We start from the raw sequence: 16,015 nt of genomic DNA, 5'->3' as shown, positions 1-16,015 counted from the left end.
ATAGTCCTTCCAATGACATGCACCTTTGATTGGCCTTCTCCAGGGGAACATTCCCCCAATAGGACAAGAGTTCTCCCGCACTGAGGGCCAATCAGTGGCTCTTCCCTGGCCCCATTCTTCTCCTGCCGACACTTCCAAAGAGGATGATGAATCAGAAGGAGGTACCGCCCTGCTCCACCACAGTTTTATCAATCTCCCTGTTCTCTTGCCCCCCAGGAGACTGAGGAAGGTTCTCCAGTTGCACTCCTCACTGGCCACCCTGCTCTCCCCAGCCTTCTGACCACTAGAGGAGGTCAGGAAAGGCTGCCCATGCTTTGTGCAACCTGCACCACTCTTGCTAGTCCCCTGGCCACTGGGGGAGGGCGGGGAAGGCTGAGTGGCCATGCTCTGTGCTCGCCACTCTCCTGGCCACCAGGGGAGAGAATGGAAGGCCAAGAAGGTATGCTCTGCACTAGCCCTGCTGCTCTTGCTGGCTTTCTGGTCACCAGGTACTGGTAGGAAAGCCTGAGCAAGTGTGCTCCACACCCACCCCGCTGTTCTTGCCAACTTGCTAGATGCCGGGAGAGCTGAAGCCCCCCCCCCCCCCCCCCAGTCATCATCTGCTTAGGATCTCTAACCCTAAAGAGATAAAATTGGCCCTAGTCAGGGCATTTTCTGCCCTGGCCCCAGCCTGGTAGAATGCTCTGCCTGAAGAGATCAGAGCCCTCTGAGACCTTAAATAATTCTGGAGGGTCTGCAAAATGGATCTGTTGAGTCCAGGTAATAAAATCATGCTATGCTTGTTTCCCTATATGAAAACTCAACCACAGATAGGAAACCCCTTGAAACAGTTCAATCGTCACAGAGACTGCAAATAAATTGCAAATAGGAGGCAGTTTTATATTAATGAGATATTGTTTTATTGTTATTGTGAATTTTTAAAAAATGTTGTTAACTGCCCTGAGCCCACAAGGACAGGGCAGTATAAAAATAAAATCGTTATTTATTTTATAAAGGTAAATGTCCACATAACAAATGGAGTATTGGGTTGTGGCCAGGCTGATTAAGATTAAGATCTATGGGCCACTCCTTGCCACAGCTGAGACAACAGGCTGACCCCCATATTTTCTTCTTCCCCCAGGCTTGGGATGAATAAAGGGGGGGGGGGGTATTAAGCATGGGGATGGGCTTAGATTACATACCGCTGTGGGGTTTTTTTTTTTAAGAGTGGGGTTTTATGTTTTATTGTGGGGTTTTAAGTATTGTAAATGGCCACAAGCCAGCTAGTCTGGCAGTGGCAAGAAATGGATCAAACAATGCAGATGCTCTCCAAAACAACACTACATGCATGTGAAAATAGTTCATTTGCTTTGTAATTACCCACTATTAAACACCATTTCACAATTCACATTCACAACAAGAAGATAGTCTGCAGAACTTGTGCCAAACAAGAACACCCATTACATAGTAGAACCTTATTAAAATGGAGGGGGAAAGGAACCATAACACATATTTTTCCTAGAGTTAAAATATAATTATTAGAAAAATCACATTGATTCCTTACCTGATTCCTGTGATTCCTTACCTGATTCCTGTGATGACCTGGCAGGTAATGATCAAGAAGTGGGGGAAGTGTCGTTTTTTTGTAAAGCTGAAAGCAGGCGGCCATATCGCATTACTGTCTCGCTAGTCAGGTGTTGTGAAAGAAAAGGCAAACAAACTTATACATTACAGAAAGAACAACATTACCACATAGAACCACAGAACTCTTAAATCACCATCATGAAGGATATAGATAAAGGCTTCTCTTGTAAACTGACATTTTATTTATCTGAGCAACTCAGTCCTCAAAGTGCACAAGGAGATGCCTGGTTTAAAAATAAACATGGTGCTACCTCGGGAACACAGTCCGGGATTTTACTAGGCAATAATTCATTTGTTAATAAGTCACTCAATCCCTTTTATAAAATTACATTTTCCTTAAAGTAAATATTGAACAGTCTTCAGGATTATTCTCCTCTGAGCAGAATTTGACAGAAGACAGTTCTTGTTCAAGTAAGTTTATTCAACAAATCAACCTCCAACTATATCAAGGTAAGCACATTCTGTGCCACAAATACTCTCTTAGTTTTCTAGTGCAATGCATTATTAATGCTTACTGAAACTAATATCAAATGGGAATTTTAAAGAGATGGGTTAAGTGTTTCCATTTTCCTTTTTCTTCCTCAAAATTGTTGTGAGTACTCACATACACTGCCATCGTAACAAATAAATCTGAATTCTAAATATTAAGTTATCCATAAACTTGGAGTATAAATGCAATTTCTCCCCACTACATATTAAAAACCACTGGGAAATACTACTGAGCTTGTGTGGTGTAGTGGTTAAAGAGTGGCTGACTCTAATCTCAAGAACCAGATTTGATTCCTCATTCTTCCACAGGCCGCCAGCTAGGTAATCTTGGGCTAGTCACAGTTCTCTGTTCTCATGGATCTGCTGAGAGAAGTTAAGGCTTCCCCTTTAAGGGAAGCCTTGCAACCCGGGAGCCAGGAATTGATGCCCTGGCCAATTAGGGCTTTTCTACAGCATTGAAGGCTCGGCAGCAAGTTATTTCGGGGAAAGCAGACCGCTACATGCTTATTCATGCCAATTTTTCAAATATCAAGAGTTATAACCACTCCAGGATATCGTGGGGGAAAGGTAGGGTTACTCCAGATCAACCATGCTTGTTGCAGATGAACACTTTAAATCTCCCAAAATCAAAATGGAAATCGCATTCAGTGTAGATGGCAGGGATTGAATCGACCTGGGATTAAAATAAAAAATCTGTGTAGATTCAGCTCTCCTTCTCTTGCTAAAGTAAACTTTTTGAAGGACAGTCATTGTAAGTAGCATTCACTGAGTATGCATGGCTGAATTTAGAATTCTAAGAAGTTCAACTTGGCTCTAGAAAACAGTAACAGCCCCAGAAGGGTAGGAAGGTCTACATTGGGGAATTCAACATTTTTGAGACTGTGGGCACCACTGCAATTCTGACAGTGTGCAGCCACAAAATGGCTACCACAGAAGGCAAAGTCAGCCATAAAATGGGTTGCCCTGGCTTACCTTCAGTAATGCAGTGAAGCTCCTTGTTCTATTGTGGCAGCTGCTGCAAAAGATTTTTTTTAAATCTTCAATGTCAATCAAATATCCAAGGGCCAATCACGAGCTTTACTGGGCAAAAGCCACACCTGGCTCCACCCACTTAAAAAAAAAACATTTGGTGAGCATCAGAAACGGTGTCAGCAGCACCATGGCACCAAGCTGGGGACCCCCTGGCCCACACAGCGTTTGCTATCTCAGATGCTTTCTATTAATAACTGCAGGATTTGAGAGCCAATTAAGAAGAGTGAAATTTCCCAAGTACATACTGGACAACTGCAATTCATGTGCCTGTGAATACTTTGTGCACCAGGCTGGCCTTGTAATGTTAGATGACTGTGGTTTCTGTGCAATTTCTGCTGCTTTGCACCTTTTTATATGTGCTGAAAAGATAGGATCCCTCTCCCCCCACCACCTTCTCCCCCCACCCACTAGGTAGAGTGAACACACTCTCAACAGAGAACCTTCAGTGATATACACTAAGCTTGTAAGGATAATTATATCCCGATTACTTCACCTTTCTCATCTAATGTGGGAGATTAGAGGACTATGAACTGCTGACTTATCCTAGACATTTTCTAATGCCAGGATCAGTAAGAGTAGCATGGAGCTGGATCCCACAAAGGATTTCTGCAGCTGGAAAGGAGGATAATTTTCAGCCAATTTCCCCTTCCCACTGTAGACCTCTAATTCAAGCTGTTCTGGGGAGGGATCCAAGGTACTCCAGGAGGAGCAATGCAGGGGTGGGGGACATTTCAGGCTACAGCAAGATCATTGGTATTAAGGAAGATGCACTTTGCTGACAGATATCCTTCCAGGAGAGGAAATGTTTGATGGCATCCAAGCCAGATTCTTCCTCCCCTTTCTCTATTTTATAAGCATAACAACTTTACAAGATACAATTGCCTGTGATAGTCTGATGCAAGTCAAGGTACCACTGCATCCCTGTTGCGTCTGCAGACTTGCCGAGGTCCAAGACAGGATCGTAACCCTGCAGTGTAATCAGCCAATGGGCAGCCAGATCCAGACTATTTAAACTGAAACTGACCAATAATTCACACTGGCAGGAAGATCTACTGTACGGTATTGTATATAAGTTGGCATTGTTGGAGGGGTTCTCTAGTTCAGTTTTAGATGTCTGTACCATCATGTTAGGGTCACAATAAAGAGCTGAAATGATCTCCCAGTGTCCTGGTCTCTGAACTCAAGGATTCTTGTTCATTCTCCACCAACTTCAATGGTTGCCAGTTGAATTCCGGATCAGACTAAAGGTTCTGGTAGTTACCTTCAAGGCCATACGCAGTCATGGCCTAGTGTACCTGAGGGATCGCCTCCCCGCCTATGCCCCCAAAAGAGCTCTGCACTCTACCACCACCAACCAGCTAAAGATCCCTGGCCCTAAAGAAGTCCGCCTGGTCTGGACCAGGGCCAGAGAATTCTCTGTTCTGCCCCCTCATCCAGTGGAACGAGCTCCCGGAGGAGATCAGGGCCCTGATGGAACTTAAACAGTTCCGCAGGGCCTGCAAAAAGAAGCTCTTCCGCCAGGCATTTGGTTGAGACCAGACATGATCAACAGCGATTGAAGGGCCCCTGCTCCCCCCCTGCCCCCCCTCAGAATTCCACCAATGCTCTGGACCTGTTTGCATTGTTGCACTGTTGTATTGTTTATACTGTTTATACTGTTATATTGTTATATCGTTACAACTATTAGTATTATTATTGTAAGGTATTCACTTGTTTATAGACTGTTTTATGTATTGTTCTTTGTTCCTATGTAAACTGCCCTGAGCCTTCGGGGAGGGCGGTATATAAATATAATAAATAAGTACATAAATAAATAAATTCAACAACCACAAAGGCTGTTTAAAAGGTCTGAGAAACAGTAAGCTAAACTCCAGCCTCGTAATCACAGATGTGTTCCACCTACTGCCTTCCCATCCTGCTTGTGAACGGTCCAGAGGAATCTTACAGGCCACTGTTGGAAAGGTGATGCCAGGCTAGATGAGTCTTCTATCTACTCCTGTTTCGCTCTTTTTCTATGTTGTTCACCTGTGGCCATGCTTAATTCCCTTACAACAAACTACATAATAAGTGGTTCAGTCATCATACAAAGGGATAACCAAGCAAGTGACCAGCAAAGACAGCACGAGCCAGTTTACTCTGGCCTAGTCAATCTCAAGAGTTCTTTTGTTTTCAAAGAACATTTCTTAGTTGTATATGATCTGTATTCTTAAGGGGGAATGAGGCTCATGCCATTAAACACATATTCAGAGAAATTTTGTGGCACTTTAAAGAGTGACACATTTCCATTTTAGCATGCCTGTGTATCAATCAAAACCCGCTTCGTCACTATCTAACAGGCCACAGTGACTTTGGATAAAATTACATGCTAGGAATTTTGTGGGAAGTTGATGCTTCCTTCAACAACTGCATATCATTCATCAGAGTGTCTTCGTACTTCCCATCAAAACCTCCTTGGGATCAGGTAGCAAGCAGTGCTTAACAATAAACAGTTCAGAACTTGAGAGCACAAGTTCTGCAAGTTAATGAGAAAAGGCTGCTTTCTTTGGAAAAACCGTCTTGCAAAAGAAAACAGTGCTGATTGTTCTCAGCAAGGAGAAACCCCCCGAAGTTCATCATCTCCCCCCCCCCCTTTAGAGTTCTACTCCACGCCCAAGAGATTCAGTCTTTGTCTGCGCGGCTGGAAAACTCCCCGCCGAAACCAAAACTTACCCAAAGCAACAGGCTATACTGTAACGCAGTTAATGGGAGAAACCGCTCCTAAACTTGCCACAGCATGGCACAGTAAACGGGGCGTCTGCCTCCTCAACCGTAGCTAGGCACGGGCAGCTGCGTTTGCACCGCCCTCCTTTGCTCAACCAAGCGGCTTGAAAAGAGTCTCCCGCCCATCCGAAAACAGCATGAACCGAGTGCCACACCCATTTATCATTTATCCCTCCCACCCCTGCTTCAAGGAGCTCACTCACGGCCCTGATGTGCCCTCATGGCTGTGGGTTCCCGAGGCAAGCCGTTCTCACCGCCATTCAGCAGAGAAGCAAGCTAGCTCGCGAAAAAACAGCCCCTATTTGCAAGAAGACTATTCAGAAACACCAGCAACCTCAGCTAACATATGAATCTGAAAACTAAGCACCAGAGCTCCACCCAATAGGAACAAACTAAATCAAATGGATATTAGGAGAGGAGCAGACTGTTTCCTAAGGTACATACCTGTATTCAGTAAATATACCACAAAGGCAGGTTGAAACGAGTCACTGCCTTCATTTTTGCTGCACAACAACGCTTTGTGGAAAACAAGGCTGAGAAGCTGACTGGCTCAACGTCCTTCAGCAAGTAGCCTGGCAAGCAGGCATTTCATTTCAAATAGGATCTACTCAGTCATAGCAAAGCCTCTACATCACAGGGACTCTGCAGGGCATTTAATCAGCACAATCCTTAGCAGAGGTAAACCTTTGGGAGCCTATTGATTTCAATTGATTTGGGGGGTAACTGTTTTTGCACTAAAGTCATCAGAAGGGTTTGCTTCTGTTTAAACATGTGTAACTCCTGGTTGTGGGGACAATCAGGTACTGCCAGTCATTTTACCACTGAACTTTATAAGGTCTTAATGGGAGTTGTCACACGTCATGACCAACCATTGAATTATGCCACCTTCCACCTGGGGAAGGCTCCCAGGCTTCAGGATGAGAGGAAAGAGAGTTGGGCAGTGAAAAGCAGGGTATAAAAAACAACTCTTATTCTACTGGGAAGGTGCTACTGGAAAACAGTGTCTCTCTGCCCACCCGCAGCACCCCCGTGTCCTCCTGGAGCTTCTGTGCTGTGTCTACACCTTCCCCATCTTCCATGCCATTGGTCTCAAATTTGCTTTGTTGTGATGGTCTTGGAAAGACTGCAGCAATGCCTAGGGGGTATCCACAGGGAAAGGGAAAGTCTACATCTTCCCAGCTCCACCTACATCAGCATTATTTCCTCTACTGCAATTGCCTGTGATGGCTACCCCCAAAGCATTTCTTCATTTGCAAATTGCAAATTGCAAACCTCACATGACTTACTAATTAGTAAACATTTCCAGGGCAGAGGCTTTTCCTGGCTGTCCTGGGTCCCAGCGGGCTGGCAGGGGGGCATTTCTAGGCCTCCCACAGCCCCCCTCCAGATGGCACACAGAGGCACCTCACTCTTCTCCCCCCCCCCCAGAGAGGCCAGGACATTTCTGATGCGGGCAGGATGTTGGAGGCGGAAAGCAGGCCCCTTTTTGGTTTTCCTGGATGAGGCTCATTACTTACTCATGAGTAAACATTCCCAGGGTGGAAGCTTTTCCTGGTTGTCAGCATGCTATTTGACCTGACTGGCCCTCATTGGCAGAGTGCAATTTGAACTGATTGGCCCTCACTCATGAGTAAACATTCCCAGGGTAGAGGTTTTTCCTGGCTGTCTGCACACAATCTGACCTGATTAGTCCTCATTGGCAGAGTACAATTTAACTGATTGGCCCTTATTGGCGGAGTGCTTTCTCCCTATTGGTGGCATATCCCAAAGGAAGGCCAATCAGATAGGGAGTGAGTTGGCTGCATGCAAGTTCAACTCTATAATGTTTAGTGAAGTGATGATAGTGAATGAGGGCCAATCAGTTCAAATTGCACTCTGCCAATGAGGGCCAATCAGGTCAAATAGCATGCTGACAACCAACATGCAACATCCTGCCAACATCAAAAATGAGAGAGTCTTGGAACTCTCTTTTAACACGAGTGAGCATAATTGCTTGTTAACAATGGTTGCTGCAGTTGACATTTAGAAACAAATTACCTTTCTTGGTCACACTGTGAAGCTCAACTTCTAGCTTTTGCTAGCACCTAGCAATCATAAAATTCCTTAACTGTAAGAGAACAAGTAGTCCTTCTATACACCCTCTCAAAACTAAGCATTTAACCGTTTGTATTGGTGTGCTCAAGTATCATTTTTTTCCAATCAGCTGTCAACTGTAGAACCACAAGAGAACAGTCGCTTCCAGTCATCGCCTTTCATTCAAAATTATCTAATCCCTGATAATTTATTTCAAGATTAATTCCCCAACAGGTAATTCTTGATTTTAGACACCCAGTTGTCTAAAGTGTTTTAAAGAGATCGGTTACTGTCAGGGCAGATTATCTCTGTATTTTAAAGTCTGCCTGTACAACCCCATGTTTATCCTCATAACTTATTATGTCATCAGTATGCAGATGTCACCCAGCTATTTCTGCTGATGGACAGGCATCCATCAACACTCCCAGATGTTTTGGCAGGGTGTCTGGAGACTCAAGCAGAGTTGGCTAAATGGTGGATTAGGTCAAGCAGAGTTGGCTGAAGTTAAATCCAGCTAAAACGGTGGTCCTGTGGCTGGATCAACTTGCTGATAGTAACATGGTTCAATTTCCAACCCCTGGTGGTGTTTGCTTAATACCTTCAACCGTCAAGAGTCTGGGTGTGATCCTAAATGCCTTCATATCTATGGAAGTCCAGATCACAGATGTTGCTTGCTGCGCATTTTTCCATTTACGCCAGGCATGGCAGTTTGCACCTTACCTAATGACATCTGACCTAGCCACTGTGATGCATACAGTGGGCACCCCCAGATTAGCCTTTTGTTACTCACTCCATGCAGGGCTACCCTTGAAACTGCTCCAGAAGCTCCAATTGGTCCAGAATGCAGCTGTTCAGCTCTTGATAAGAGACCCATGGAGTAGTTTCCCAACTGCACTACTTTCAGATTGGAGACTAAATCAGATTCAGTGTTTTAACTCTGATGTTCCAGGCCCTAAATGGGACCTTAATCCTCAGGACTACCTCCTCTCTACACCCCCCTCCAAAGAAATGTAAGATCAGGCAGTTTAAGTCTGCTTAGGGTCCCCAGCCCTAGAGAGATAAAACTGGCCCAGCCCTAGAGAGATAAAACCAGGACCAGAGCTTTTTTGGCCTTGGCCCCAGCTTAGTGGAATGATCTACATAAAGAGATCAGGGTCCACCAGGACCTCAAACACTTCCAGAGGGCCTGTAAAATTGAACTGTTCCACCAGGCCTATGGCTGAGGCCAGGTAATAACATCAGGAAGTGTTGACCTCCCCCCTGGAAATGTCTGATACCCTTCCAAACCCAAATTAATGCCCCCAGGAGATGAATAGTAGGTGGTGTTATGTCATGAAGAATCAGTTATTTTATTGCTGCATGATTTTATTATTTATTTTGTATTATTTAAAATGCTGTTAATTGCCAGAAGCCAGTATTAAAATGTGCTTAAAGCTCATATGCTATATAGAGCAACAAAATGATGCTGTATGAACTCTAAAATAATGTAACAAATTACAAATTATGTAACTCCTCTGCATATATGAATGCTGCTGAAGTAATATTAATTTGTTACCATATCCTATGAACAATTTAGGGGAGGGGGGGAAATAATGTTGAACATAGAAATGTTCACATTTTATAAAAAATTGTTCTTGCCATCATATGGAATTACATCTGCTGGAAATAGAACTTATTTTCTGCAAAGAACAACACGAAATTGTACGGACAATATACAGAACAATATGAAGTATATGAAACGAAGGCTATCTGGATACTTGATCAGTGATATCCCATTTAGACATGTATATCACCAATTGATGCTGCAGTTACCAAGTGACAGACATTCCTAATCCATTATGCATCTTGCTACTGTTGCACCATAAATCCTCTGGAATTTCCTTACATCCTATCAAGTCTGAGAACCCCTCTGTTGCAAAGTAGGTGGGCCAGCCTATCTCATATTCCGTAGAGAGCCCACAGGCAACATCACCTTGATTATGCAGGATTGCTACCAGTACATAAAATATGAATGGGGGACAAGTAGGGGAAAAGGTAATAGTGATTAATATTTACAAATATCAAGGCTCCTCAACTTTTCTCCAAAATCATATAAAAAGCACAAGGTGTACCCAGTACCTGACACAACACTAAAAGGAGGAAGAGGTTAAAGACATCCTCAGTTCCATGGGCTCTGAGAAGTCTTCTTCTTTCTAGGATTAAGCTCCCATTGATAGGAACTGGGAACACCAGCCAAGGACTATGTTCATGGGGCAGATATGGACTTGCTTGGAACATTGGTCATACAGGAATGCATGGAAACTCTAACTCACTCCTGAGCCCTGGACCACTTCTACACTTCCACTCCAGCCACTGGTAGGAGGAATCACGCAGCCAGGACATTGCTGCCATGAGAAATGGGAAAAACCACACCATGTACTCCTCCTCCCACCCCAGTTGGTCATGCCAAGGAGCATAAGTTCTGGCCAAGCAGTAAGAAGTTTGTGTACCACTCAGATACTTTCAGGAATGGCCCTTAGTTTTCTGCAGCTACCATTGTTTTGGAGAATATGGGCTATATTGAATATATATATCACATTGAATTTCCTGACCTGGATAGCCCAGGCAAGTTTTCCTGTCATATCTCGGAAACTAAGCAGGGCTGACTCTGGCTAGTATCTGTATGAGAAACACTAGCAGTCAAGAAATGGAGGAAATAAATGGCAAAATAAATGGCCAATCACTTTCAAATGGCTCTTGTCTGGCTGCCAGACAGGCCTCAGTTCTCCTGACTACACTACACATGCCATACAATACAATACAATAAATGGCATTGAGTGCCATTCTGTGAGTACATTCCTTGTATTTTAAACAAGTATAATTAGAATAATTTGCACATATAAGTCTAGAGCTGAATCAGACAAGCACAATATGGCACATTCAGGACTCTCTCTGCTTCAGAACACAGATTGCTACCCCCCACACAGGTAACTTTTGTGTCCCTACCAGCCAATCCATTCCCAGTCTGTGCCCTTATGTGCTACAGTGTTACTCTATATGAAATGATTAACTTTATGAAATGATTAACAAAAGTAGACACTTGCTGATCTCACCAGATCTCGGGTCTGCCCTCTTCAGTATTTGGATGGGAGACCACCAAGGAATACTAGGGTTGCAATACAGGGAGGCAATGGCAAACTATCTCTTATTAGTATGAGATTTCTAAGCCGCCTCTCCCACATAGGGCTCGAGATGGTTTACAACATATTAAAATACATATATACTTTATAAATAATATTTGCATTCTAAAAATTAATCACTGAAGACTTTAAAACCTATTATCTACCTGGCAAGTAATTTTAACTAGCTGTTCCCCCACTTTCGCCATCTTTTTCTTTCCCCACCAGTTGAATATGTAGGTTCTTAGTGGCATAGACAAGAGGGTGTCACCATAAAGGTGGGAGTGAGAAAAAGCTGCAAGGAATGGAGGGAGGCCCCTTTTAGCAGGTTGCTCTGAATGTCTCTTACCTTGAAAATCCTGCAAAGTCACTGTGACTGTTTACGCACTGGGAACTTCACTGCCCCAGCTCCCATTCAGGAGCACAAATCAGGGATGGATAAGGCGCACGGGGCCACATGCTCCCCCATGTGGGTGCAGGAAGAGGTGTGGCAACCTGTCACGACTAAAATTCAAGCTTGCAGCATGGCATGAAACCTCCAGTGCATAAATGGTCCATAAGTTGCAACTTGAGGGCAAATACTCTAAACAAGACTGTTCTTCAGAAGGTTATTTACACACAGTATTTTACCTTTACTTTTTTATTGTCTTTTTCTGGTTTCTTCCTATATACTGATCAATGCCCAGTTATGCCAATCAGAAAGGTTATTTTTTAAATAAGGTAAAGGTATCCCCTGTGCAAGCACTGGGTCATTTCTGACCCTTGGGGTGACGCCCTCTAGCGTTTTCATGGCAGACTCAATACGGGGTGGTTTGCCAGTGCCTTCCCCAGTCATGACCGTTTACCCCCCAGCAAGCTGGGTACTCATTTTACCGACCTCGGAAGGATGGAAGGCTGAGTCAACCTTGAGCTGGCTGCTGGGATTGAACTCCCAGCCTTATGGGCAAAGCTTTCAGACGGCTGCCTTACCACTCTGCGCCACAAGAGGCTCTTATTTTTTAAATAGAAATGGCTTAATTTCTTTGTCAAAAGTAATTTAACTTTATTTATAAAACCCCTGAATAATTATTTCCCTGCTACCCTTACGTAGGTGAAAAGAATGGGCAAAAGCCATGTAAAGTTAAAGTTTATGTTAAAGCCATTTCATTTCAGTGAAGGAAACGGGATCCCACTTTAAACCACAGAAGCTTATGCATGTTTATTCAGAAGTTGTCCCATTTTATTGAATGGTGCTTAGATGTAGGCAAAAATGCAATGCAGTTTAAAATGCTTAACTTTCCAGGGGTATGTTATTTTCTATTCTATTTGAATGACTGTGGATTTGTAGAAAAGTTAGTCGAATTACACTCTCATATATATATCCTTCCAAACAAGTTTCACTATTTATTCAAATAAATAGAAATACTACAAATTTATAAAACCACTGTCTTTCCTTATTTACAATGTACCATCCCCCCAAAAAATTTATCTTCACTGCTGAACACTGAGCTCTCATAGTGTACATTATTTTTCTTTACAATGATAATTGTTAATACAATATAAAGGTTCTTTCCTAAACTTTGCAGTCTCTGCAAGAAATGTGGCAAATCAGATTCAGTAAAAAGTTACTATAAAGAGTTATTTAAAGACAACCAGATAACAAAGTGTAACGTTTATATTTGACTTTAAAATCTATGCAGTGATGCTGAACTTTGCTCATCAGTCTATTAAAGCTAATGTCTCTCATGTTTAAAAATTCCTACTGCCAAGACTACTACAGCAAGTTAGTCCTTTCTAGTATCATATCATAAGGTTTTTCTTTTTAAAAATTTAGTGCTGTTAACGCACTTCACAAAGCTTTCCCATTCAGCAGGTGATTCCCCAGAAGCCGCAGTTTGCTCTACAGAGTTCTTCAAGGCAAATTCAAGCCCCTTTCCTTTGGTGTGCTATCCCAGCCTCCATTAGTGGACCATTAAAAACATGTAGTCTGGCAACTCTGGTCAGAAAAAGAAAATATTGCTTTTGTGGCTAGTTATAAAGGGTTGCCAGGGATCCAAGATATTTATTCACTCACAAAAGAGGCATAGCTACTACATGTAGGCGCAAAAGCTGCAAGCCCTCAGAAGAATATCCCCCAGGGGTCAGGAGCCAATGATGGTCTGGAAGTCTTTGGAGACCAACGGGCCGGGCAGCGATGAACCCGGGCGCCAGGTTGGAGAGGCTGGCTCTTTGCGCAGGAGCTGGGAAGGACAAGGACCAGCTCGCGGGCCCTTCACAGGGTACGCAGATGAGGCAGCGTGTCCAGCTTGTTGCCTTGGTCCCTGGCCGCGGCGCTCTCCACGCCTCGGAGCCACTCGGTGCACTTGCGCACCAGCCCTTCGTCCACCGTGCAGGCCCCGGCGGCGCTCGGCGGCGCCTCTTCCTCGTATTCCACGTCGTCGTAGCGGTGGCGCTCGTTCAGCAGCGAGACCTTGAGCAGGGCGCGCAAGTCCCCGCCGGCGTTGGCGCCTGCCGCTAGGAGCCGCTTTGTGGCGTCGGGGGAGGCGTGCCTGGGGGTCCGCACGCGTTGCCGCTGCTGCTGCTTCTCCAGACTCCGGCGCTGCAGCACCCGGGTGGCCTCCGGGGGGAGGCTGAGCGAGAAGCGCAGCGCCGCCTCTCCGCGCCCGCCTTGCGCCGCGCCGAGACTCTCGCAGGATTGCGTGCCTGAGCCCGGCAGCGCCAAGTCCGAGCGGCCCCGGGCGGGGGACGGAGGGAGCCCCAAGACTGGTGCTGCCGCTGCTCCCGCCGCCGCTTGGGGCGGCCCAGGGGCCCTGCTGCTCCCTTGGGCGGCTCTGCTGCGCGGCACCTGCTTCTGGAGACAAGTGCTGGGCCAAGAACTCGAGAAAGCGCCGCAGCGCTCCGCGGGCGCCCCGCGCCCCTTCCGAGGCGGCTTGGCTGGCGCTAAGGCCGCAGCTGTTACTGGAGCCCTTCGGGGAGCCGCCGTTGGCGGCGACTGCGACTGCTTTCTCGTCAGCAAGCGCGGGGCGGCAGCAGGTGGCGGCGCGATGGGAGGCAGGGACATGGCGCGGCTGGCTGCAGCTCCCTCCTTGTGCCGTTCAGCGCGACATCTCTCTCTCGCCGCGGGCAGACATGGCTCTCCCCCCCCCCCTCGTCCCTTCCGAATGGGGGTCTGCTGTCCGCTCCTCCTCCGTGTGGGACTGCGCGGCGAGCACTGGCCGTGGCGCTGCGGCTGAACGAGACACACGGCGACAGCAGCTGTCCGGAGGCGAGAGGAGGAGCCGAGGGCGCGGCAGGGGCTGAGGAGGGGGCTTCGTGGAGGGCGGCCGGGCAGCGTCCCGCCCCCTGTCGGGCTGACGCCGGATAGAAACTTCTCCGCTGGGCTTTCAGGAAGAACAGAACCAAACGCGGTTAGAAGTTTCCGTTTTGAACAGCCTTTAAAGCTTTTATGTTGGCCTGGTCGGGACAGCATGCGAGGATGGCTAGAATACCAACAAAGGGAGCAGTAAAGCATGCGTATAAAGATTCTACACAAGGTTCTTTCTGAGCGAACTGGCCCATTTCCTTTCAGCTGAAACCCACCCTGTGCCACTGTAACCCAGTACTCCCTGCCATCTCCCCCTGCATAAATCCTCCAGTTTTGAGATCGCTACACACAACCTGGCTTCCAGGAGTTTTCATTCCCCTTCTTCTTAAAAGTGCCACTGGCATCAAAACTTTGTTCTTTTGCTTCAGACCAATGTGGCTATTCACCCAAAGGATGAGATAGCCCTAGAGAATCCCATGAAGCAGCCTCTCTGACAGAGCCCCAGCCATGCTCAGATTTCAACAGGGCATACATACTTCAGTCTGATAAATCTCCTACTGGAGACAGTCACTGACCATGGATGATTTATGTATTTATTTTCTTAGATTTTTATACCCCCTCCCATACATAAGTGCTACAAAAATCTATTTAAATGTATCTGAAGAAGCATATATACACATTTATTGTACTTGTTGACCACTGCTCTCAGTCCAGCCAGCTCGTGGTGGTTTACAGATTAATATAGAAACACCACAGTACCCATAAAACCCCAACCCCCGAACACTTCTCCCCTCCTGCCACACTTAATGGACCCCCCCAACTGCATGCCTCAGGTAGATGCTCAAAGGAGGGATCCAGCAGCTCTTCCTTGTCCTGGCCTCAATCAAACACTTGGTGGAAGAGCTCTATCAAGCCCTGCAGAATTTTGATAGCTCTGATAGGGACTTTAGCTCTTTCAGGAATTTATTCCACCAGGTAGGGGTCAGAATCGAAAAGGCCCTGGTTCTGGTCCTGTGGGCAAGGGATCACCAACCTATTCATAAGGAGTTAGATGGTCTCTCGGGTACACTGGGCCTAAACCACAAATGGCCTTAAAGCTCAAAACTAAAATCTTGAAATTGATCCAGAATGGAACTGGCAACTAATGCAGCTGCTGCAGGCACAAGCTAGATATGGGCTCTCCACGGGTACAAATGACAGAACAAAAATGAATATATGATTTTTTCATAATGTAAACAGAAAGACACTGTGACAGTGGAGCAACAAAAAGACAATCATTATAAAAATAAGCATGATCAGATGAAATAATGAACAGCAATAATATAGGATAAAGAAGACCAAATAGGAAGTCTTGGTCACAAGATGAAAAAGGAATGTCACTGAAACTTACATAAACCTGAAAATAAAGGTCATATATGAAATCATCAACAGTATGTCAAAAATGGAGTACAGGAAATTAAAAGAGAAACAAAGCACTGAAAGCAACAAATAAGACCAAGGATTAGAGCAGAAAATAAACTTGTACTTTTAACAGAAAACTGTCAGGAGTGTGCCAGCGGTACTTCCCACACAACTTGTTTTTGGTCAACAAGCTGAT

General features: G+C 45.4%; 2 protein-coding genes across 12 annotated transcripts in view; both read right to left on the bottom strand.

Moving 5' to 3' along the window:
- The window catches only part of LOC143842570 (uncharacterized), a 108,167-nt gene extending 102,006 nt beyond the window's left edge, over nucleotides 1-6,161 (bottom strand). For 2 of the 11 annotated variants that reach the window (XM_077347838.1, XM_077347851.1), the window contains exons 1-3: nucleotides 5,854-6,041; nucleotides 3,085-3,127; nucleotides 1,565-1,665 (exon numbers count right to left, since the gene is read on the bottom strand). In XM_077347838.1, the coding sequence (XP_077203953.1) occupies nucleotides 1,565-1,648 (84 nt within the window). In that variant the 5' untranslated portion in view covers nucleotides 1,649-1,665; nucleotides 3,085-3,127; nucleotides 5,854-6,041. Of the gene's footprint in view, nucleotides 1-1,543; nucleotides 1,666-3,084; nucleotides 3,223-5,853; nucleotides 6,044-6,107 lie in introns of those variants that run through there. The other 9 variants (XM_077347832.1, XM_077347848.1, XM_077347826.1 and 6 more) reach the window with 9 other exon arrangements.
- Nucleotides 6,162-12,332: 6,171 nt separating this feature from the next.
- PRR18 (proline rich 18) lies at nucleotides 12,333-14,829 on the bottom strand. The gene has a single exon (XM_077347804.1). The coding sequence runs from the start codon at nucleotides 14,623-14,625 to the stop codon at nucleotides 13,387-13,389; it is 1,239 nt and encodes a 412-aa protein (XP_077203919.1). The 5' UTR covers nucleotides 14,626-14,829; the 3' UTR covers nucleotides 12,333-13,386.
- Between the last annotated feature and the right edge of the window lie 1,186 nt (nucleotides 14,830-16,015).

This window comes from Paroedura picta, chromosome 1 (assembly GCF_049243985.1).
Source record: "Paroedura picta isolate Pp20150507F chromosome 1, Ppicta_v3.0, whole genome shotgun sequence".
NCBI lineage: Eukaryota > Metazoa > Chordata > Lepidosauria > Squamata > Gekkonidae > Paroedura > Paroedura picta.
This window is presented reverse-complemented; position numbering and strand designations above follow the sequence as displayed.